The 24,253-nt window shown below is 38.7% G+C and overlaps 3 protein-coding genes across 3 annotated transcripts; all 3 read left to right on the top strand.

Moving 5' to 3' along the window:
- Positions 1 to 6,819: 6,819 nt before the first annotated feature.
- Positions 6,820 to 7,551, top strand: LOC136259283 (dual specificity protein kinase shkA-like). Its single transcript, XM_066052773.1, has one exon. The coding sequence runs from the start codon at positions 6,820 to 6,822 to the stop codon at positions 7,549 to 7,551; it is 732 nt and encodes a 243-aa protein (XP_065908845.1).
- Positions 7,551 to 8,824, top strand: LOC136257725 (beta-scruin-like). The gene is made up of 2 exons (XM_066051011.1): positions 7,551 to 7,818; positions 7,868 to 8,824. The coding sequence occupies exons 1-2, from the start codon at positions 7,582 to 7,584 to the stop codon at positions 8,801 to 8,803; spliced, it is 1,173 nt and encodes a 390-aa protein (XP_065907083.1). The 5' UTR covers positions 7,551 to 7,581; the 3' UTR covers positions 8,804 to 8,824.
- Positions 8,825 to 8,880: 56 nt separating this feature from the next.
- LOC136257726 (peroxiredoxin-2-like) lies at positions 8,881 to 21,686 on the top strand. Its single transcript, XM_066051012.1, has 9 exons — positions 8,881 to 9,094; positions 10,643 to 10,723; positions 10,772 to 10,808; positions 12,598 to 12,714; positions 16,380 to 16,502; positions 20,076 to 20,136; positions 20,193 to 20,262; positions 21,384 to 21,418; positions 21,488 to 21,686. Exons 1-9 carry the CDS (start codon positions 8,935 to 8,937, stop codon positions 21,578 to 21,580), a joined length of 777 nt encoding a protein of 258 aa, XP_065907084.1. The 5' UTR covers positions 8,881 to 8,934; the 3' UTR covers positions 21,581 to 21,686.
- Positions 21,687 to 24,253: the final 2,567 nt, after the last annotated feature.

The raw sequence follows: 24,253 nt of genomic DNA, 5'->3' as shown, positions 1-24,253 counted from the left end.
CTACAAGCAAGTCACCCTGTAGAGAATTCAGCTACAAATATGTTGCTGTAGAGATTCGGAACAATATAAGTCACACTGAAGAGAATTCAGCGATAAACAAGTCACCTTGTAGAGAGTTCAACTACAACAAGTCACTTTGTAGAGAATTCAGCTACAAACAAATCACTGCGTAAAGGGTTCAGCTACAAAAAAAGCTACCCAGTAGAGAGTTCATCTAGATCAGCTACAAACAAGTCACTTTAAGCAATGTTCAGCTACAAGTAACTCACTCTGTAGAGAGTTCAGCTACAAACCAGTCACTCTGTAGTACAAACAAATCACCGTGGAGAGAGAGTTCAGCAACCAATCAAAAAAACCACCAGTTCAGCTATACAAACAAGATATAACTCTATAGAGAGATCAGGTAGAAACTTAACAGACCACACTGCAAAGAGTTCAGCTAGAAACAAGTCATCCAGACTAAGTAGAGAGATCAACTAGAAAACATCACCTTGTAGAGAGTTCAAATCACCCTGCAGATAGTTCAGCTACAAACAAATCACCCTATAGAGAGATCAGCTAGAAGAAGTCACCTTGTAAAGAGTTTAACTACAAAGAAACTACCATGTAGAGAATTCAGCTATGAACAGATCATCCTGTCGAGAGTTCAGCTAGAAACAAGTCATCCTGTAGAGAGATCAACTAGAAGAAGTTACCTTGTAGAGAGTTCAGCTACAAAGAAACAACCATGTAGAAAGTTCAACTGCAAACAAATCAAACTGTACAGAGTTCAGCTACAAACAAATCACCCTGTAGAGAGATCAGCTAGAAACAAGTCACCTTGTAGAGAAATCAACTAGAAGAAGTTACCTTGTAGAGAGTTCAGCTGCAAACAAACCATCATGTAGAGAGTTCAGCTGCAAACAAATCACCTGTAGAGAGTTCAGCTACATACAAATCTCCCTGTAGAGAGATCAGCTAGAAGAAGCTACCTTGTAGAGAGTTCAGCTACAAAGAAACCACCATGTAGAGAGTTCAGCTGCAAACAAATCGAATTGTAGAGAGTTTAGCTACCAACAAATCACCATGTAGAGAGTTCAGCTAGAAACAAGTTATCCTGTAAAGAGATCAGCTAGAAGAGGTTACCTTGTAGAGTGTTCAGTTATGAACAAACCATCATGTAGAAAGTTCAGCTGCAAACGAATCACCCTGCAGAGAGTTCAGCTACGAGAAGATCACCCTATAGAGAGTTCAGCTAGAAAAAGTCACCTTGTAGAGAATTCAGCTGCAAAGAAACCACCATGTAGATAGTTCAGCTGTAAACAAATCATCCTGTAGAGAGTTCAGCTACGAACAGATCACCCGGTAGAGTTCAGCTAGAAACAAGTCACCCTGCAGAGAGATCAGCTAGAAACAAGTCATCCTGTAGAGAGACCAGCTAGAACAAGTCACTTTGTATGTAGAAAGTTCAGCTACAAAAAATAATCACCCTTTAGAGAGGTCAGCTACAAACAAATCTCCCTGTAGAGAGATCAGCTAGAAGAAGTTACCTTGTAGAGAGTTCAGCTACAAAGAAACCATCATGTAGAGAGTTCAGCTGCAAACAAATCACCTGTAGAGAGTTCAGCTACAAACAAATCACCCTCTAGAAAGATCAGCTAAAAGAAGTCACCCTGTAGAGAGTTCAGTTACAAAGAAACCACCATGTAGAGAGTTCAGCTACAAACTAGTGACCTTGTAGAGACATCAGTTACCTTGTAGAGAGTTCAGCTACAAAGAAACCATCATGTAGAGAGTTCAGCTGCAAACAAATCACCTGTAGAGAGTTCAGCTACAAACAAATCTCCCTGTAGAAAGGTCAGCTAGAAGAAGTCACCTTGTAGAGAGTTCAGCTACAAAGAACCATCATGTAGAGAGTTCAGCTGCAAACAAATCACCTGTAGAGAGTTCAGCTACAAACAAATCTCTCTGTAGAGAGATCAGCTAGAAGAAGTTACCTTGTAGAGAGTTCAGCTACAAAGAAACCATCATGTAGAGAGTTCAGCTGCAAACAAATCACTTGTAGAGAGTTCAGCTACAAACAAATTTCCCTGTAGAAAGGTCAGCTAGAAGAAGTCACCTTGTAGAGAGTTCAGCTACAAAGAACCATCATGTAGAGAATTCAGCTGCAAACAAATCACCCGTATAGAGTTCAGCTACAAATAAATCTCCCTGTAGAGAGATCAGCTAGAAGAAGTTTCCTTGTAGAGAGTTCAGCTACAAACAAATCACCTTGTAGAAAGATCAGCTAGAAGAAGTAACCTTGTGGAGAGTTCAGCTACAAAGAAACCATCATGTAGAGAATTCAGCTGCAAACAAATCACCTGTAGAGAGTTCAGTTACAAACAAATCACCCTGTAGAAAGATCAGCTAAAAGAAGCCACCCTGTAGAGAGTTCAGTTACAAAGAAACCACCATGTAGAGAGTTCAGCTACAAACTAGTGACCTTGTAGAGACATCAGTTACCTTGTAGAGAGTTCAGCTACAAAAAAAAAAATCACCCTGTAGAGAGGTCAGCTACAAACAAATCTCCCTGTAGAGAGATCAGCTAGAAGAAGTTACCTTGTAGAGAGTTCAGCTACAAAGAAACCATCATGTAGAGAGTTCAGCTGCAAACAAATCACCTGTAGAGAGTTCAGCTACAAACAAATCTCCCTGTAGAAAGGTCAGCTAGAAGAAGTCACCTTGTAGAGAGTTCAGCTACAAAGAACCATCATGTAGAGAGTTCAGCTGCAAACAAATCACCTGTAGAGAGTTCAGCTACAAACAAATCTCCCTGTAGAGAGATCAGCTAGAAGAAATTACCTTGTAGAGAGTTCAGTTACAAAGAAACCACCATGTAGAGAGTTTAGCTGCAAAGAAATCACCCTGTAGAAATTTCAGCCACAAACAAATTGCCCTGTAGAAAGATCAGTTAGAAGAAGTTACCTTGTAGAGAGTTCAGCTACAAAGAAACCATTCTGTAAAGAGCTCAGCTACAAACAAATCACCTGCACAGAATTCAGCTACAAACAAACCACCCTGTAGAGAGATCAGCTAGAAGAAGTTATTTGTAGATTGTTCAGCTACAAACAATGCACCCTGTAGAGAGAGCAGCAAGAGGAAGTCACTTTGTAGAGTGTTCAGTTACAAAGAAACCACCATGGAGAGTTCTGTAATAAATATATGTATTATATATATAATCTGTACATTTACTGATAAAATCAGAAATATTTAAAGTACATCTGCTTCCTCTTTTCTTCTTCCTGTGGAAAAGAAAAAAAGACAGGTTAAAAAAGTCCCAAAGCCGGCCTATGGCCGGCTTTGGGGTATACAAATACAAAAAGAAGTGAAATCTAATCCAAAACAGCCAAGCTGTAAAAAAAGTGTGCGGCCCTCAAAAAGGCTATGGTGAAAAAAGATGTGAAATCCAAAATGGCGGCCAAGAAATGGCTGTGATGGTAGGTTAATGGTAAAAATTTTAATAACGGCAATTTAGGTGAATTTTTTGCCGAGACCAAGCGACACAAAAATTCACCTGAATTGTCGTCATTAAAATTTTTACCATTAACCTACCATCACAGCCATTTCTTGGCCGCCACCTTGGATTTCACATCTTTTTTCACCATAGCTTTTTTGAGGGCCGCACACTTTTTTTACAGCTTGGCTGTTTTGGATTAGATATGTATTTTATTGTGTAGTTATGAGATAAGCATCATTGTGTTGAAATACATACTAATCATCCACCAACCAGCCAACCTTAAGAGTAGAGAAATTTAAAGATGATAACACCATACACAAAAACCTAATTCACCCACAAAGATACCAATCAGTCACATCATTCACTGTATTCGTAGTATCCCTTTACCATGAATACTGATAGCTATTCCTCTATAGCTCTAGTGTAAACAAACACCATTTTCATGCAAAACTAGCATATACATCAAACTGGTCTCCATATATGGCCAAAATTTCCTGACCTTATTATTGATAAGCAGGTGGCCATATTAGTCAGCTCAAGTTGTACATAAATGACACATTTGGAATTTCTACAAATTGGCCAGTTTATAGACAGATCACCTTATGATATGATTAGAGCAGGTGTCATAGGTCAATTGTTATCATCTGTATTATGTTATAACTGTCAAAACTTAAACACTGTATATACTAGTATCTATAGTAATGTCAAATTTATTGTTGTCACAGACTATATATACTGGATCAGAGTATAGCAGTAAGCATTCATGTTGTGCAGTATTGTTAATATATCAGCTAGTGTAGAGGCATCAAGCTGCTGAAATCCTAACAAAAAGTTAACTCATTATAACTGAGGACACTCTAATGAAAGTTTGATCATGATGGGATGGATCCTCTTCTTGGTTATAATTAGCTCCATTGAAGTGTCGTCACAGTTACATCATGTATGTATATATTTCAAGTATGGCTGTGGTGTTAGTGTAATATTTTCTTACCGGCTTGTTCAGTGGATTGGTGAGCATTGAGTGCATGGGAGAAGAGATCCATAGTGGTGGAACACCCAACCCCCCCCCCCCCCATCTTTTGTTAGGAATGTTTACAGTGGATGATTGAGATACTCTAAGAGCATTTAACCACTCTAATAGAACAGTCACTTTCCTTACTAGTTACTAAGGATGCAACTATAGTTGTGTTTATATTGTAACTTAGTTACAGAAGTAACTATAGTTACCCCAACTCTTGCTGTTTGCTGCTAGTGATACAATCTGTGTATCGAAGGCCATTAAAGGTTCCATCTCATGATATCCTTCACATCATGGGAATCCATATCATTTGCCAGCCAGCTACCATGGTAACCATGTTGTTATAATTGGAGGGGCTGATGGGAAGGATTCTGCAGATAGCAATGCTATTGGAGCACATCAGTATAGCTAGCATTAATGCACACTTTTCATAATATTGCTGCAAGCTATTCCTTTGGAGGTGTAAAAGAAGTTAAAATAATAACTATGGAAGCACAAAAGCCAAACTTAAGCTATATGATTGAGATAATATAGCAATACTGTAATGTAATAGATTCATACCTATACATATTAATAATGTGTATTGTACAGTGGAGCCTCCTAGCTCCCATATATGTCCATACTGCTATATGAATGCTTATGCTTGATATTATAGACTGGTACTGCCCTAAAATAAACTAGTTATAGCCATCAAGCTAGATCTAATTGTACATGTGTATGCTAATACAGAAGGGACCATAATTATGCAGGTGCCATGATAAAGGCATCTCATTTAAGCAAGATCTTGTTAATTAGTCTCCATTATATGCATATGCTAAATTTCAGACTCATGTAGTTTATACTACCATATTGAGTTACTATAACTATATTTTTTTGAACTGCGGTATACCAAGAAGAAAGATAGAGACTGGTGAATATATAGTACTGCATGCACTTTATTTTGTCACACCCAAGTTATGTAGCTACCACCTCCATTGCCTAGTACAAGTGCATCTCTTATTGAACACTCAACTGACAATTAATCAACTCCAACCCATTCTAGTTGCAGGACTGCATGTGCCTATATATAGTACAGAAAGTTACACTGTAAATTCAGAAGCGTGAAGTTCATACTGATGGTATGAACATCACACTTCTGAATTTACAGTGTAGATCTTAGTACGTATAGCTATAATTATCATAACCTATATATTCTAATAAGTTACATTTCCAGTTGCACTCACTCTATATACAGGCATATATGATCTATAATGTTTCATATTCATGGTGGGCTTCATCAGGTGACAGCATCATGATGTCCGTCAGTCTTAGCTGACTATTCTATGATAGCTATATTTGTGATAGTTATAGCCGATCATTACAATTACTTATTGTTATGAATTAGTTATAGCAATTAATTGGATCCATGAATCAGGTGATGGCTTTTCAAATTTGTAGCTAGTGACTGAATGTATACAAAGTGTTGTTATTTGTTTCTATCTGCTTTACTGACCAGTTAGGCACTGGAGGGTGTTGTACTGCACTGTTTATGTATTCATATACATGCTGCAGTAATATAAATGTAGCTCATAGTGCAATCAACTCAGTAGTTTTGCATTGGAAATTGGTCAGTGGCCTGCACTGGCACTAATGTTTTCAAGGCCTATCAGTAATGACATGAAAATCTAGGCAACTCACGGGTAGTAAAGACAAACTAGCAATATCTGCTGGCTTCTGGTCTGCTGCTACATAGCTAATGAGTGCAAAACAAAAGAGGTTTACAGTGTTTGACAACCCAAAAGATATAGCCATAATTATGTTGATTATTATATGGGCTAGCTATGGCTAGTTGCGTAGCTGTAAGATGAAACATGTGGAACTATAGACAATTACCTTTATGCACTCAGCAAGGTTCACATGTCACTGGAAACTCACTGCACTGTGAAGCCGCCGCTCATCGACTAGCTGTCCCATTTATTTTGGGACCTGAGGCTAGTGTAGTAATCAGGCCACCCAGACCAGGTGGTGACTTGATTTTGTTTGTGCATGGATTTAAAGCTGGCATGTCAAATATATTGAGTGCTATTGATCCCACTAAGGAAGGCTATAGCTAGGCCTGTAAATCACTTGCTGTAAATACAGGGAGTCAGAAACATGTAGCTGAAACTGTGAAGAATGCAGAAAAAATATCCCAGACCCAGTGGCGACTTACTTTCAGCCTGCAGCAATAACTGCAGAACAGTGACAGATTAATTATAAGGAATTTGTCATGATAATCGGAATTTGCGTGGACTGCGCATTTTCCTAAGCACTTTCCATTGTCCGAGACACTTCCCCAGTCAAAATGGCCTCAAACTCGCTCATGTCACTTACGACAATAACTGAGGCGCTGCGAAACCTCAAGATTCCTCTTTCTCAGGTGAAACCATTTACAACGTCGGTGCTAGGATGTGGCGCATACGGGAAGGTTTTCGAAGTGGAATATGATGGAAAGCTTTGTGCTGGTAAAGAGATCCATGGCTGGATGGTTTCTGACGAATTTACCAGCAAAGGTGAACAACAAAAAGTGAAAGTAGATTTCCTACGAGAATGCCACCTCTGGAGTACTTTACGTCATCCAAACGTCGTCCTATTCCTGGGGATTTACTATCCTTCAGATGACGAGTCCGGACTGCCTGTTATGTTAATGGAGAAGATGCGGGAGAGTGTAACATCACTGGTAGAGAGGCATGATGATATTCCTTTACTGGTGAAGCTGTCAATACTACATGATGTTAGTCTTGGGTTGAGGTACCTTCATGGCCGCAGCCCTCCAATTGTTCATCGAGACCTCTCTCCTAATAACATCCTGGTTACCCCTCATCTTGAAGCAAAGATCACAGATCTTGGTGTGGCGAAGGCAATGATAACAGGGGCTAGAAAAACAATGACACAAACTCCAGGAACTTTGGTGTTCATGGCCCCTGAGGCATTGCAAGAGAAGCCAGTATATGGACCACCATTAGACGTGTTCTCTTTTGGTGGAGTAATCCTCCACATCACAACCCAACAGTGGCCAGACCCAAAAGGCGTTTAAAAAATTGATACAGTATCAAGAAAGAGCATAATGTTTTCTGAGGTTGAGCGACGTCAGCAATATCTAGATATGATGGTTGGAGGTGATGAAGAGTTAAAGCCATTGGTTGAATCTTGCTTGGAAGATGATCCTCAGTTGAGACCTGTAATGTCAGACATCTCTGAACAGATCAAGAATATGAAGGAAGTATGTAGCAAGAGGACTGGTCATGATGGGATGGATCCTATCACATGGTTGGCTTCCATTAAACTGTCATCGCAGTCACAGGTTTGTATAAACTTATAATAATGTGTGTCATTGTGTACTTTTTCCATAGCAACAACTGATTTGGAATACATCTACTGTGCCCGACTTGTTCAGGGAAGCGGTGAACATCAAGTGGAAGGAAGTAGCCCCTTCACCAGTGGCCACTGCATTACATACAGCAGTATTGTATAATAATGCAGTTTATGTTGGAGGTGGTCGTACTGATTCTGATGATAGACACAGTGGCAATTTCCACGTTAATGTTTATCATCTTGACATTAATAAGTGGGATAATCCTATCTCTACTCCACACGAACTGTTTGCAATGGTTGTCCTCATGAATAAGCTGCTAATTCTTGGTGGAATTACTAAGATTTCAAAACTCACCACTAAAAGTGTGCTTGCCCTAGATGGATACCAATGGAAGGGCTACACAGAAATGCCTACTGCCCGACACAGTGCCAGTGCTGTTAACTATCAGATGATGATAATTGTAATGGGTGGTGTTGATAAGAATAGATTACTAAATAAAATTGAAATATTTGATGGCACTACCGGTCAATGGTTTAAATGTAACAATCTACTTCAACCATTGCTGCGGCCAGAATCTGTTGTACTAGGAGATACTTTGTACGTGTTAAGTGGACAAACTCAAGGCGAACCCTCCACAGAAGTATATGCTGCATCTCTGGATACTTTGCCCAGCCATCAACTTAAGTGGCAACGTCTTGCTGATATTCCATGGACACTTTCAGCTGCTGCTGGTTTAAATAACAAATACCTGTTAGCAGTAGGTGGGCTTGCAGCTAGTGATACAATATGTGTGTTGAGCACCACCAATAAAGGTGGCATGTCATCAGGCACCTCATCATGGAAATCCATTGGTTGTTTACCAATTGTGCAGGCTGGTCCAGCTGCTGTGTGCTACGGTAACCAAGTTGTTGTAGTTGGAGGTATTGACAAGAATGGTAAAAAAAGCAATGCTGTGTACATTGGAACATTTTAATAATTTACTCAATTGCATTGATACAGATAAAAGTGTTTAGTAAATGGGGCGCTCGCTACATGCATTACATCATATCACGCATACTAGAAAAATCCGTTGACGTAGTGCGCTTTATATAGAACAATAGAGGGATGAAGCTCACAATATTATTCTGCATCATCTTGGTGCATCTCTTTGTGGGATTGCCGTCAGCACAAGATCTGTGTGATCGATATGGTGGAGGATGGTTAGTGTGGCCGGAAGACAAGGCTAGGACCGTGGAACACGCCGTGCACTGGAGCAAGGCGCAAAGTAAGTTCAGTTGATTGTAATTAGTTTGTGCCTTGCCGTGACTTTACTTTGAAAGCAACACGGTATAGATGTATTGTACTCTTAATCTGTTGAAACCGATCACTACACGGTAATATTCACGTACCGCCTCTCAAAAGATTTTGCACGTGGCTGAAAGAGTTATGCAACACAGATAATATTGACATACAATTTTTACTGTGATACAATATATAGGATGAAATACACAAAGTGTAAAACGCAGACACTGAGCCAAGAGTTGGGATCAATTTTTACACTGCAAATTATATCTACAAAAATTTTGCAAATGTCACTCTATTGTGCACACCAGTTTCACAATTCTCATCATGTGTACTGTTGTCTCAATGCATAATTGTAGTGTATTGAGGTTTTGCAGGAGACATTTCCCAGTCACATGTACGTACACAATAGTCTTCAGATTTTCTAATGAGTGAATAAAGAGTGGATGGTTGTCTGGTGATTTTGAAAACCACTCTAAGTTTTGGCATGGAGATATGTTTAATACAAAATATCATTGTAATGGAGGCTTTTTGTAGCGACGTAATGTATTTTGCAGACTGGACTCAACGGAAAGAGTTTCTTGACAATAATCCAAGCATTATCGGGTACACCATTATTGAACTACAGCTGCTGGTACTTCTCTTCCTCATAAGTCACAAAGGTCACGTATGCACTAAATTATTAGAATATTTATGAAAACGTGTACTCATGCGTGCTAGAGGCTATTGTTGTATCGTACGTTATTCCCTTGTTGCTCCAGTACTCAGTAGTGATCCAGGAGGTATTCTTAGTGTCATAGCCACATAGCCTCATGCTGTCCACCTACTTAATATGAAATCAGTAAGTTTTTACGTACTGATCTGCAGTTTTCACCATAAATTATGGCTTTATAAGCTGTGTAGAATCTTACAAAGCCATGGTTCGATTACTGTCATGTGTTTTTAAATAATTTAGAGCATGTGCAACCTTTGTGACTTGATAGGAAGAACAGCTCCAGCAGTTGTAGCTTGATAATGGTGTGTCCAGCATTACAAAAGATAACAAATGCCTAGGTTATTGTTGAGAAGCTGTTTCCAGCTCAGTCCGTGAGTTTAGTCTGCAAAACACATTAGGCCTTCTGTAGCAAAACTAAGAGCTTATGAAAATCTAGTTTCAAATTTTCTAATGTATTGTGGGTATATTGGTATTTTTATCCCACTCAGAATGTCTACCCACGTAATTAATGAATGCCCCCTACAAAACCTCTACAGTTAGACACGTATCTATCTAACACTAACCATCATAAGTTTCCTGATTGTCACTGTATTCACGAAATTTGTGAAACTTTCCCAGTACTATATAGTTACAATTATACTTTCTGACTTGTGTATATTCCCAGACAAGTTCAGTTGAGAGGCAGGTATAATGTAGCATTTTGAGTACATAAACTCACCTATATGCCTTTATATAATCAGGGTATGTAATAGTTATATACTTGATCCACTGGGCCTTTTTTACATGTGCTAACTCATGAAATGCTTTTCATTTCAGTCTCCAAGCCAGCTCCATCATTTAATGGTACAGCAGTAATAGATGGAAAGTTTCAGCAAATAAAGTTGTCAGATTTTAAGGGTAAGTACAATTATATGTGTTAGCTTTCTGATTTTATTTCGTGTATAGGGAAGTACCTGGTGCTGATGTTTTACCCGCTGGACTTGTAAGTGTGTGAGTGTGTACAAGTAGATGGTGTGTGTGACAAAATTGAGCCTCCCATGTTTTGGACACCTTATTACCAGGAGCTACACTACATTTGCGCCTTGCAGCGCTTATGGGCTCCTGTTATTACTGAGATTTGTGGTGTCTAATTTGATATAAATGGGACCAAGCAATGAGACCATATGTGGAACCTGCTTTCAGTATTCAAAATTGTAAAGTGCTATGAATTTATAATTGGCACACACAAAATCCATGCAGCTAGCTATAGTACTATCTCAAAAGTGGTTCCTTGTACGTATATTATATAGTTATACAACGGCCACGAGTGCTCTGCCTGATATAAACGCACGAGCCTGAGGGCCGTTAGGCCCGAAGGCAAGTGCGTTTATACAGGCAGAGCACGAGTGCACGTTGTATAACTGTTATGTACCACTCACCTAATAGGTGGGGAGAGTCTCACAAGACAGCTGTAACACTTATAAAGGCCAGGTTTCTAACATCGATTGTGGGTAACCAAGCCGGACGTTGCGATGATGTTCCCCCTGCAGCCACCTGAGATATTGAAAGCTAGTACACTATGCGTTATATCACTAACCTGCATTCGCTGTTTGAGACTCTCATCATGTAGTGCTCAGCATGCCAGCGTGATCACTCAATCGCCATATAGACTAAGCGCCAGACTAATCGCCATAGTGATTCTCTCAAGCGAAAAAAAGCAGCTAAATAGACGGTTTAAGTAAACAAAACCTAACTACTAAACGATGCTAGTCTAATTCTTACTATTCATACTGGCTAAACTCGAATCTGGTGGCATGACAAAACTGGTTACCACAATCGAACGTAAAGGTTACTATTATTTAGAATATATTTGTTTTATTGAGTCATTGTCGAAGTGGACTACAGTTTAATCTGGGCTAAGATGGCACCAGACTAGTAAGGTGCATAAGTACGTTTATATATGTAGACTAGAGTTGTGGCCACCCGCGTTGGCTTTTTCGATCGCGATTGGCTGCTTGTAAACATTATACATATTGGTGACGTTATGGCCCACAATCGACCGTTACATGTCAGGCTATAAAAGAATTCGAGTGATCTGTGAAGTGTCTTTCCACCTATTAGGTGAGGTGTCGTAGTGGTCTTCGCCACCGGCACTTGTGCTATGCTGCACAAAACCGCAGCCAGTGCAATATCTGTATATTGCACTGCGGTCGGTGCATTATAACTTATAATGCACTCGTTGTGGTCTACAAAACCGCAACCAGTGCGTTATAAGTTATAATGCACTCGCTGCGGTCTGCAGCAGTGCAATATACAAATTATGGCACTGGCGGTGCCTTTGAACTGCCCACGCAGAGTGGTACATACTGACAATACTGTAAACTGGAAAGTTTCACACTACTGCAATATTTCTAGTGATCTCAATTTTTTTATCCACTATACGTACTTCTCTCATTGTTTCTAGGCTTGTCACAATCAATTATTTAAGGTTTACGTTACAATGCATGCCATGCAGCTACTATCATCTACAGTATTTTACTGTAGCTGTCACACATGCTATGCATATGGTAGGGAAAACTACCATTAAATCCATACATTCTATTGATGTTTGTGAGCTGTCCTGAGTTAGTAGTAAGGACTAAGGAGTCAATAGTTTTTGAGTTGATTCACACTCTCATAGTATCACTACGTGCTTATGTATGACTCAACCACCTGTAGAAGGTTTGTGTGTGTGTATGAAACTGCAATAATGTATTAGGTGTTTATAGTGAGTTTCAATTTATTTGTTGCAGCACTTTTGTGTGCCCGACTGAGATTATGGCATTCAGTGATAGTGCTGATGAGTTTAGGAAGATCAGCACAGAAATTGTGGCCTGTTCAGTGGACTCCAAATACACACATCTAGCATGGTAAGTGTGTTAGTATGTATGTATGTATGTATACTATGAGTGTTGGTGCTATTTGTATTATTTTATAAATGGGTCAGGATATGAAGTATTTGCCAAATCTTTGGAATTGAGGTCGAGCATTTCAATGGTGTTTGGCCAGTTTTCTCTGTTGAACAACTATTTGTAGTAAACATTATATCTTCTGGATGAAAACAAAACCCACGATCAAACCGCTCATGTTGGTCTGCAGCCATTCCCTTTGGGATGGGTGGGTGAGACCATATTCCGCTCTACTCCACCTTCTTCATATATTTCCGTTTCTGACCTATTTATGAATTACAGTTCAGAAGGCTCAGTCGCACATATCATTTTGGCTGGCTGACTATTGGTTTATCACTACTCTGCCAAGTCAAGGGCTTTCGTTGATCAGTAAAAAAGAGTAAATATACATTGTTTATCCAAAGGGGTCAAATTGACACTAGATACAGCCTTCTCTTTCAAGGAGGAAAAAAAAAGAATTTGGTAATCTATGATGTGGACCTTGATTCCTTAGCCGTAGATTTAGCATACTTAACATTGTCACTGTTCATAGATATTTCAGTAGTAGTGTCTCCTAGTGTGTTTACAGGTACATGTAGAAATGTACTTTGTTTACTACTTTCTGAGGATCCCAAGTAACCTGGCAAAGGAGGTCTGACTTGGAGAACTCCTTTTACAAGCCTGCAAATCAGGGGGTGCGGTCAGTTATGTAGCCGTTACCTTCTCATCATACACTGGTATTGCAGATCAGTAGACAAGCATATAGCTATGTTGGTATCCTTGCTTGTAAAGAACTGTCCACCTCTAAAATCAAAACAATAGTTGTGCCATTTGGCAAATAGCAAGTCATATGACTTGCTTGTTTTTAGTTCTCCAGGAACTACAGTAAGCAATTCATCCAAAATTAAGCTGCTGATCTCTCTTGGGATATGCTGTATGGCTAGTTGTGTAAGAATCAACAAGTTATCTCTGTTGACCACTTCTGCTGGCACCGACACGTGTAGTAATGTGGTTGGGTTACCACACTGGTGTTATCAGCAGTGGTGGCTTGTAGAGTCTGATGTCCTGCTCCATGGTGGGTCCGCATAACATCTGATGTAGGTCCATGTTTTTGGAGAATGTGTCTGTTGCTTTTGCAGATGGATCTGACTTAGCTGAAGTGATACTGGCACCAGCAGACAGAAGAGTTGCTATATGGTTCACTTCCGCTAGACCTTGTATTTTGTTGTGGCAGTTTCCAGTCTGGCTTGTCCGTCTTTTATCATGGTCCTGGTATTCTGCATTACTGGGTGTTGGACTGTGATAAGTATGTTTCTCTTTAATCTTTACATCCTTAGATAATTGAACAGCTCTTACAAGCTGCTTTGAATTCCCCCAGGTGGTTGACGTAACTGGTGTTGTTGATGGTCAGCAGAATGTCTACCATGTGTTTGTTATATAGTAACTACACTGCTAGTGTTACTACTGGCAGTTCCCATTCTTCCATTCTCACTCTGAGATTGTGACCTTGAGGCATCACTGATGTTGGTAAGAATGATGCTTTGTATGCTTTTTCTACTTCCCCATTTTGCTGCAATATAGTTGCATAGCTGTGAAACTTTACCAGGTAAACTGATTAACCTGCCAGTTTATCAGTTATTTTTGCATCACCACTTAACCAATTCCTAACATATTCACTCAGAAATGTGCAAAGCTCTCAACCCCTTTGCCAGGAATGAGATCAGCAAAGTTCTGCCATCCATCCCGTGCAACCTGATGGAAAGAACAAGCACAACATACATAAAATGTGCCCTTAGGCTAGTAATGTGTGGTTGTGCACCTATGCTTTCTATCTATCTACCTGTTTATGCAGGCTTATATAGCTGCCACCATCTGCTATTCCACACACTAGAATTAGTTGAACACACTGACGTATATCCATTGAATTCTGGTATTCTGGTAGTGCACTTTTATCCTTTGAAGGCACTGGAATGCCACTATCTTTTAGTGTTCAGCCACACGTAGTCGCTTGTTCTCAATTTTTGTCTTGCAGTGTATCTATGGCATCATGTCATCATTTATGACACATGGCCCAGCACAAAGTATAACTCAAATAACAGCCGGGCAGTCAAAACATGTTGTTACATCTCACTCTGTTGTCCTCCCAGCCATGTCTTAATCCAGTGCTCTAATCCGGCACCATTTCCTCATTTAAATACCAGGAATCACATGAGAATGATCATGTGACAGAAACTGTGTACAACTGCATAAATATCCAAAGATTTACAGACTATTGGCTGTGATACTGAACGTTTTTGTGGAAGTGAGGCTACATTGCTGATTCAATACCTTGGGCGTGAGATTGCACCTCAAATTATGAGAATCATGCCGTAGGCATGACAGTTGAGAGGTATGAATGTATGGGAGTAGGACATGTGTACTAGTAAAATAATTCGACATTTCACATGAGCCCAATGGATGGTGGGGATCACTGGAGGTTAAGTGATATTTGGTTTCTACTGTATCTGTACTTTGCTATATGGTACAAATCTTGCGAGTAGAATCAGTTCAGAAAACTAGACTTACAGATATAACGATGAATGGTGGCAGGAGCTCATTGAATCCTATGGACTAGGGAGCGTGTAACTCCCAACACTACCAATGCTACGGCCAAAATTCAAACATGGCGTCCTGTGGTACTATATATATAATTGGTTACATCATTCTTATGCGCAACAGGGATACACTGAATGGGCTGCTACTCCATCATCTAGTGTGAAGGTAGCCAAGCTGCTTCGATAGGAAGATCATCGAGTCGAAGATAAAGCTTGGAATAGTTAAACGGAGTAATTTTGCGTGATTAGTGACTGTAGAGAGACTATCCTGTTAAGCCTGTGCTACTATTCTTCCATCGTGCCATTGAACTTTATTTCCTTAGCTTCGCTTCGCCATAGCAGAAATGTGATCTACTTGAGCGTGCGCCTCCGCATAATATCCTAAATTATTAGGAAGTTACTTATTATAGTACATGGCAGCCTTGTTTTGAATTTCGCTGCTTATGGTGTTACATGCTCCCTTATCCATAGGATTTGATGCACTCCTGATGACGGTCACAGACTTTTAAACAATCTTTTAATGACCGTACACAATCATATCGCTGTGAACATGAACAAGAATTGCATTTTTATAAAATACTTTTCAGTAGCGCTATTGTAATTTCCATAGTTTGTTTGGTATGGACATGTATGTGTCCTCTTCCCCCACCCCCCCTCTCCCCCACCCTTCCAAACCCCAGACTCTTCACACTAGATTCAGCTGTAGGTATAATCACTTGGTGCCTATTACTTTGAACACTATAAACACAAACTGCACTACAATGTGTGCCACACATTTTAAGGTGCACGTAGCTTACATGTTATAGGTGCAGCATAGAGAATTGCAAAAAATTTCAGTGAACCGAATAACCAACAGTTATTGTCTGCTCAGTAACTGTTTATGGTATTGTGTCCAGTTTCACAGCTCTAGAAGCTGAGAAAATTAGCCAAACACTGAATCTAGTGTGACAGAGCCTTTTGAATTATAGCTAACTACTAGCATTGCAGATGTATAGTGATGTATAATCTGCATAGAAGCTGTTAACTGTTGACTGTGACCTTCTTCCTTTAAAGGATAAAGACACCTCGTAATGAAGGAGGATTAGGAGAGATTCAGATTCCATTGTTATCAGACATCACTAAACAGATCTCTAAAGACTATGGAGTTCTCCTTGAATCAGATGGACATGCCTTGAGGTGAGCAACTACGTACTTGTACAATATGATTATAGTAAAGTATATAATTTATAGTAGAGTCCAGTTACATAGTAGAGTAGTACCATATAGCAGAAAATTTTCAAAAACTTCGAAAATAACAATGTGTTTTCAAAAAATTTATTTTTCAAAAAATAGCAAGCAATAGCTAGTACATCCCGGCTTTGAAGTGACAAGCTAGCTACAAATAAAGTTTGCGAATGCACGCATGCATAGTTTCTACTAATATCAGTTAGCTATTAGCTAGCTATAGACCTAATGTATTATAGCTACAAGCACTGGGCCACACACAAGTAGCTATCCATATAACTATACCACGCGCACGCATATGAGGAGCACGAATGACACCACGAGTCTGAAGCCTATAAGGGCTTGAGAGACCAGGAAAGACTAGGGCTGTACCGATTCTAGTATCGGTATCGGTATCAAGCCGATACTGCTGTTTTCATGAAGTATCGGAATCGGCCATTATATTGTTGCAGATACCGATTCTTATCATGTGCGAGAATAAAATAACGTTTGTTTGTACTTGCTTATTTTACTAGCACAGTGGACACCTAAAAGCATCAAGTATAACACTAATAGCTAACTACCAGCAAAATTACTGATCTATGCTGAAACTTACATGTGAAAATGCTTTACTGAGAAAAAGATCGATATACTCTAATAGAACAGTCAATAACTCTAATAGAGCAATCAGGTAGAAGTTACTGTTTCAGTATTAGAATAATATTTTGTGTTTTTGTAACCACCATTACCTACACTTCTCCAGAAGAATACTGGAATATCCACTGGTTTGCATTTCAGTGACTTTTTTCTTTGTGAATCTTGATTGGCTACTTCATTATAAACATGAACCATACTGAAAATGTGTACAAGAATACCATGAAATGCACTATATAATAAATGTGTGCACTATGAAGTAGCTACTTTAAGGTACTTGGTATCGGTACTTGTACTTGCAGATACTTCCCAGCTGAGTACTTGATATTTGAAGTATCGGTAAAAAGTGGAATTGGTGCAGCCCTAGGGAAGACAGCAAATAATTATCATCAAATATCTAGATGGGCTGAAAAAATGCCATGTACTTAGCTATGGCTCGATCCGCAGGCCACTGAATTAAGGCAAAGTCTGCCAAACAACATGGTTCAACCTACGAAGGAAGACCCTAGGGTAGCTAGACGAGATTCTGTCAAAGCCAGATTGGCCATTTATTTAGTTATACTGAACAACCAAAGCAGTAATTTCTAGCTATGTATGTGATCAACGCAGCAACTGTTAGCTTCCTCCTTGAATGAGGCATTGTTTCGAAAATATTTTTTTGAATTTCCAATCAAGCACTCTTTCGAAAATTTAACCTTTCAAAAATTTCCTGCTATACAGTATATAACCTGCCAGTGTCATAATTGTATGTTATATGCGTTTTGTCTGGTTGTGTTTGTGTTACTAGAAGGTGGAGTAGTGATATGTACAATAGAGTATAGTAGGTGTTGTGTAAAATTGCAGCTGGCTTTTAACTGTTGGTTTACATGTTTTGTACATCTTTACTGATCACTTATGCATGGTACATTAAAATTTTGTACAATTTGTTAGTACACTATCACTAAAATGTGCCATGAGCCTGTTTGAATTTTAAGACATATCATACTAAGAATAGTGTTGCCATGAATACCATAGTTTTGATGGACGAAACTTAAGCATGCATGACTCATGATTATGACACGTACATACACTTAGCGATCTATCAGTGCAGTGGATGTGGTCCATGTAAGCATAAACACACCTGTGCATGCCTACACTAACAGACTGTTGCAACACACCTTACTGATAAATGGGTGGGGCTCCACGCATGACTAGAGACAGTGACACACAATCCTGATAAGTGGGTGTGGCTCACAAAAGAAGCTAGACTGCTGCAGGACTTTCCACATTGTCCAGCAAATCAATTTATTTCACACGTCAACCAATAAAGTGGGTCAGACCAGACAGATACTCATCACAAGTTGGTTGCTAATAATTCACATGGTTTTTGACAAAATTGCAAAAAAAAATTCCCATCAAAACTTCCCTAATGCAGTACTTGAAATTCATCTTATGGTGTACTTGCCAAACAGGTTACTACAAGAAAGGTCATGCATAAGACTGAGTGGTACTGGAGGTTTTAATATTGGCTGTTTACTTAGGATTGTTTATTTGAAAATGTGTGACTATAAACTGTAAGGTCAATAGCCAACCACCTGTTAATTAAACATGCAAGTGGTGATAACACTTGTTGTACAAATTATGTTAAGCTAGGATATTTCCCAGCACATTTCTCATAGATGAACATAACACATGTACTGTATGTCATACATGAACGAACTTTATGTAAAGTGTTGATTGATTCTTATAACATTCGGACTATATAGTCATTCTTCAGTCTGTCATGCATGGAATGGAATAATGAATTTATGACATCATGAAGAACACCTCAGCTATGATTGGGACCTACTTGACATGGTCACTATAATGAGGTGGTCTAAAAGTGATGTTTCACTATACAGTAGACCCTCGGTTATCAGACCTTTGTTATCCATACCCTTATTTATCCAAAATTGGAAATGACTGTTCTATTAGAGTATTTTGAGTACAAGTGTATGTTCTATTAGAGTATTTCAACAGAGCTCTGTATATAAATGTATGGGCTTCAGTTTTCTGAACTATTCACTTACTTTTACCAGAGTTTCGATAACTGAGGTTCCACTGTACATATACCACTTTATAGTGGGCATTCAAAGGTACCATTCAAAACTTAACTCGCATATTCACTGGGCAATATCTAGATATTACCCGGGCAATATCGGTTTGCTCATGGATTTGATACCTAACCAGTTCAAAGATACGAAACACTTTGACTGGTTTTATTGAGCAACACGGAGCATTTTATTGTGGGTTTTAGTTTACACAGTAGGCAAGACTCAGTGTAGTTGATTTGACAGTAAACTAAACTATATTCTAAGACAAATGATCTGTAAAATGATCGCTTGGGCAATGCATGGATGCGTATTTCTACTTACTGCGTGCGGGGCATGTTTGCCATTGAGCAGATTACAACTAGGTGAGTAGCTTATAGTCCTACGTACTGAACTTAATCTATTAGCTTACTTACTGCAACAATAGCAAAGGTTTATTAAAACCGTAGATCCTTTACATCCCAAAAACCAATCCCACAATCAAACATTTCTGGCATGTGTTGAAACATAATGACGTAGGAATAACATTTTGAGAGCTATTTGCCCACGCTATTGAAACCACAATCGATCATCAGATGTGAGTCTATAAAACAAATGAGGTGAGTGATCTATAGTTCTTTCACCTATCAGGTGAGTGTGCCTAGAATGATAATCACTTAGACCATGACTGTGCTGCAGGCCCAAGGGGTTCGGGTGTATATATCAGCGAAATCCCTCACAGCCATGATATAACTATTGCATGGAACACATCTATAAGTAAAATTTTAGATATACATATACCCGTATATACTCGGTGTTGCATAATATTACTTTCTTTCACTAGAGGATTATTCATTATTGATGATAAAGGAATACTACGTCAGATTACAATGAACGACCTTCCGGTATCTTTGTGGGTGAAGTTTTTGTGTAGTGTTGTCATCTTTTCTCTACTCTTAAGGTCGGCCGGTCAGTGGATGAAACACTACGATTAGTACAGGCATTTCAACACACCGACAAATTTGGAGAAGGTAGTTGTTTAGTATATACTTACATTTTTAATTGTCAATGCACAGATATATATGTAAACCTTTAAAAATCTTTGCAAAGTCCAACAGTGGTTTAAAACAAAAGTGATATATTTAGTGCAACTGTGTTAAAACTACTAGGTCAATAAGACATAATTCTTTTGTAAACTTTTGTGCTAACAATGGACCACCTAGTCCACCAGATTCTTAGGTCCAAACAAGGAGAGTAATACTTCTCAAAAGTTGAAACATACTTAGTTACAGATAATTTGACCTGCTTTAGTCCTAATAAGGTTACCTGTCTAAACTGGCCATTGTGAATTGATAGAAAATCCCAAATGTACCATTTTTGTACAAAGTGACTTGCTTAGGAATGTTTGGCCCAGTGTCTCCGTCGAAATTCAGTATTGGCAGTCTGATAACTTTGAGCATTAGCGCTGGTGGTGTTGCAACTGTTTAATTTAGTATGACACTATGCTTATGAACTATTTGATTGCATTTCGCTATTAAGCTGTACATAGCCACTTACTAATTTAGGTATAAGTTTCAATACTACCATGCAGCATGTTAGGTAATTGAAATTCAAACGTGTGTCTGAACAACCATAATGTCTGTGAACCCTTTATCCCTCAACTGTGTGCATGTCATACAGTATGATAGTACTGTAGAGTAGGGTCATGAAGGTTTGGGCTTTTCTGCAGCCAGCCTCACTTTCCTTCACAACAGCTTGGCAGCATTGGTTAGACGCAATCAAGCCCAAAAGTGCTTCAGTGTGATCTTATAGGCTTTATTTTAAATTTAAAACTCACCAATTACTGTTGCCTTCAGCCAGTCATAGCTCAACTATGGTACGTATTATAATACTACAAAAAAACAGGCTTATTTCTTCACTGTTTGATATTGCATAGGCCCAAGACATGCCATCTCCACCTACCGTAGCAGCTACTATAGTGCATGCATCAAACAAGTACGTACAAGGAGAGTTCATAGAAATAAAACAAGGGAAGTGCTGCTTACACCTGCTTGTTATAGTGGTCTTTTCATCCCTACTTCAGTCATGGCTTTGTTGTAATTGTATAAAGTTGACAATACAATTTTTGTTAATGGTGTATGTGTTTTGGTAGTGTGTCCATGTGGATGGAAGCCAGGTGGTGACACGGTATGTATGTGTGTGTACATTGTAAAAATTAATTCATCACTCTGCTTGTCTGTGTTTTGTGCTCGCCAGATTGTCCCTGATCCGGACAGCAAGTTGAGCTATTTCCAGAAGCTGAGCAAGAACAACGGAGAGACCAAAAGTGATAAGAAGGAAGACCTTTAGTACAGTAGCCCTAACCTTCTAGACCAACACTTTTGTGCTACATGTGGCTATGTTGCTATTTGCCTTGATATAGGAGAAATTTAAAATAAATAGTATTCACAGTGAAGATGGCAGTTATAGATAAAGCTTAGGGTACACAAGATAAACATAAATACCCATGTGATCAGTTACTGATCACCGATGGGACTTAACGCACATCTTAGCTATGTAAGTGAAGTTACACTGTTGAGTTTCTCAAATAGTGTCGCTTGCAAATAAAATTACAGATTCTTTTCATGTACAGCCCAATGTATGCTCACAGTACAATTCATATATATCAGGATGTGATCATTGTGTCTATGTGAACATTGTCTCATAGTGAGTTTAGTTAGACTGATCATGAAGTAGTTGTAGAGCTTCAATTATCCCATCAAGGTCTCTTTGGAAACCCTCTATTTCTGTATCTTTCCCACATAGCCTTCTAGTCCATTCTTCCTGTAACAACAAGACGGAACATTGTGTGACATGTTTAAACTTGTGTACAACAACACAGAGGTACATTGTACAGTGTACAGTTACAATGGGTGGTCTAAGAATTTCTGATTGTAATAAGTGGCCAAATCATGGAAATAGTTGTAGATGGAAATTTTACACTACATACATGTACTATGAGTTTTGAAAGTTTCAATCACCATGTATTCAATGAGTTATGGCATTTAATAACACACTATAGCTTAGCCAGTTAACCATTTACATAATCATTAATAAGTTTGCCACAACAAACATCAAGTACCACTGGTGGCTAAATGTAACCATCCAACACCTTTAACCCGCACTGCTACTTTGAGGATGAGAAACTTTCCTGTGTTATTACAGTCCTCAGTAACTGATCATGTACTACATGTGTTACAGCAAGTGCATGGTAACAACAAAACAGAAATATACAACCAAGCTGCTTACTGGATTTAAATAAGTAATGTATAGTGGGTTTTTCAAGGAGGAAAATGCTTGCATTTTTTTATGTATTGGCTTCAATCCGCAAAAAACCCCTTGAAAATTTGTAGCTCCATATACTATCAAAAGATCCTGAATTAGCTAAATGCTTCGATTGCTTAAAAATTATTTTCTGTAGTTGTTTTTAATTCTGCTATTATTCTCTGTCGGATTACAAAGGTTGAAAAATGTATTTCCAAGTCTAGGGTATCTACTTTTGTGTCAGATTATGGAGTACAGAGGTTGTTTTCTATACAAAAATGTTGGTAAGTGGCATCGACTCTACCTGATTAAATGGTACAGACCCAAGGGTATATTCAGTATCCTTGGGGAATGACTGTCGAGATTTCAGTTTAGATGGTGTCTTTGTGATCACACCGGTGAACTCATCCAGGAGACTGGAGGCATACAAGTTCTCGTAGTTTCTACTTATGGAAATAAAATATCAAAAGTTAGTTTATATGCAAATATACACCTAGAGTTTATGTAATATACAAGTAGAAGGGACAGCGGATCCCATGCATATCTGAATCTTAGATACCTGAACACCTTGATTATCCAAACACCAAAAGTGACTGTTCAATTAGAGTACTTTTCATTAGTGTGCATTCTATTAGAGTAAATGTATGTTTTATTACAGTAATTGAATGTAGCTCTCTATAACTCAGTTATCCTAACAATTTCACTTATCTGAACACTTTTGGATAACTATAAGGACAAAGGTATCCACATAACTGAGGATTCACTGTATTCAGTGATCATGTTTTGTTTGTACCAAAGCTGATGTTTGGAGCTTGATCAAGCAAGGGTACGTGTACCAACCTGCATAGTGCATAACCCTGTTAACTATATACAGATGCCTAGAATTTCACTAATATTTTAGTTGCATTTCAGCCCAAGTATTAAGTTTGCAGATACAACTGAAAATGTCCACTATATATTTAACTAAACAAATCATTTTCAGAACAGTCTTCCAAGAAGAATTTATTCAGCACAATTGGTACTAGTGACAGGATGTTGTGCACAATGGTGATATAGCAGTGCACAGGACAAAAAGAAGAAGAGGTTAAACTTTAGCTCACACACTGGTCTTTGTTCTGAAGAATTTTAATGATAGATGTTCTATTAGAGTAACTGACTGTTCTATTAGAGTATTTTAATTTTACCAGTTTCAGTTTAAGAATTCCTCCCTCTTAGAACATCCACACTATATACATATGTACCATGCATAATGTGCTGATGTATTGTATCATCATAGTACTGTCTTCGTTTCTGGCTACTTTTAGCACAAAATGTTTTATTTCATGAATTGGAGTGAACAGACATAGAAACATAAATACACACTGGCCATGTGCTGGCCTAGTTTAAAAACAACAATATTAACTTATGCAAATATAATCCCATGAATTATAGATATAAACATTGCAGACTTGTTGATAAGTTAAGTAGTTAGCCAGGCATAGATAAGACAAACTCATGATCAGTCATGGTAAACAGCTGGAATAAATCAGTGTTACAAACCAGAACACCCATGCAACACACAAAAGTCTTAGACTAACCACAGTGTTCCTTTCCTCATGCAGCAGATCACAGCTGCTATACAGTTTTTGTCTTATTCTTTGTTATCTGCCTTGTGTTCTGCCCAAATAATGACTCTCTGAGTGACTTTCAGTATCCTGGTGGTAGTTACACAAGCAAGTA

Source organism: Dysidea avara, chromosome 6 (assembly GCF_963678975.1).
Source record: "Dysidea avara chromosome 6, odDysAvar1.4, whole genome shotgun sequence".
Classification (NCBI taxonomy): domain Eukaryota; kingdom Metazoa; phylum Porifera; class Demospongiae; order Dictyoceratida; family Dysideidae; genus Dysidea; species Dysidea avara.
This window is presented reverse-complemented; position numbering and strand designations above follow the sequence as displayed.

What these genes read in the sequence shown, in the direction of transcription:
- LOC136257725 (XM_066051011.1), top strand. Translation starts at nt 7,582, where the DNA reads ATGTTTTCTGAGGTTGAGCGACGTCAGCAATATCTAGATATGATGGTT. An exon ending in AACTGTCATCGCAGTCACAG is followed by an intron (nt 7,819 to 7,867) that starts GTTTGTATAAAC and finishes CTTTTTCCATAG; the next exon opens with CAACAACTGATTTGGAATAC.
- LOC136257726 (XM_066051012.1), top strand. Translation starts at nt 8,935, where the DNA reads ATGAAGCTCACAATATTATTCTGCATCATCTTGGTGCATCTCTTTGTG. An exon ending in GCACTGGAGCAAGGCGCAAA is followed by an intron (nt 9,095 to 10,642) that starts GTAAGTTCAGTT and finishes TTTTCATTTCAG; the next exon opens with TCTCCAAGCCAGCTCCATCA. An exon ending in AAATACACACATCTAGCATG is followed by an intron (nt 12,715 to 16,379) that starts GTAAGTGTGTTA and finishes CTTCCTTTAAAG; the next exon opens with GATAAAGACACCTCGTAATG.
- LOC136259283 (XM_066052773.1), top strand. Translation starts at nt 6,820, where the DNA reads ATGGCCTCAAACTCGCTCATGTCACTTACGACAATAACTGAGGCGCTG.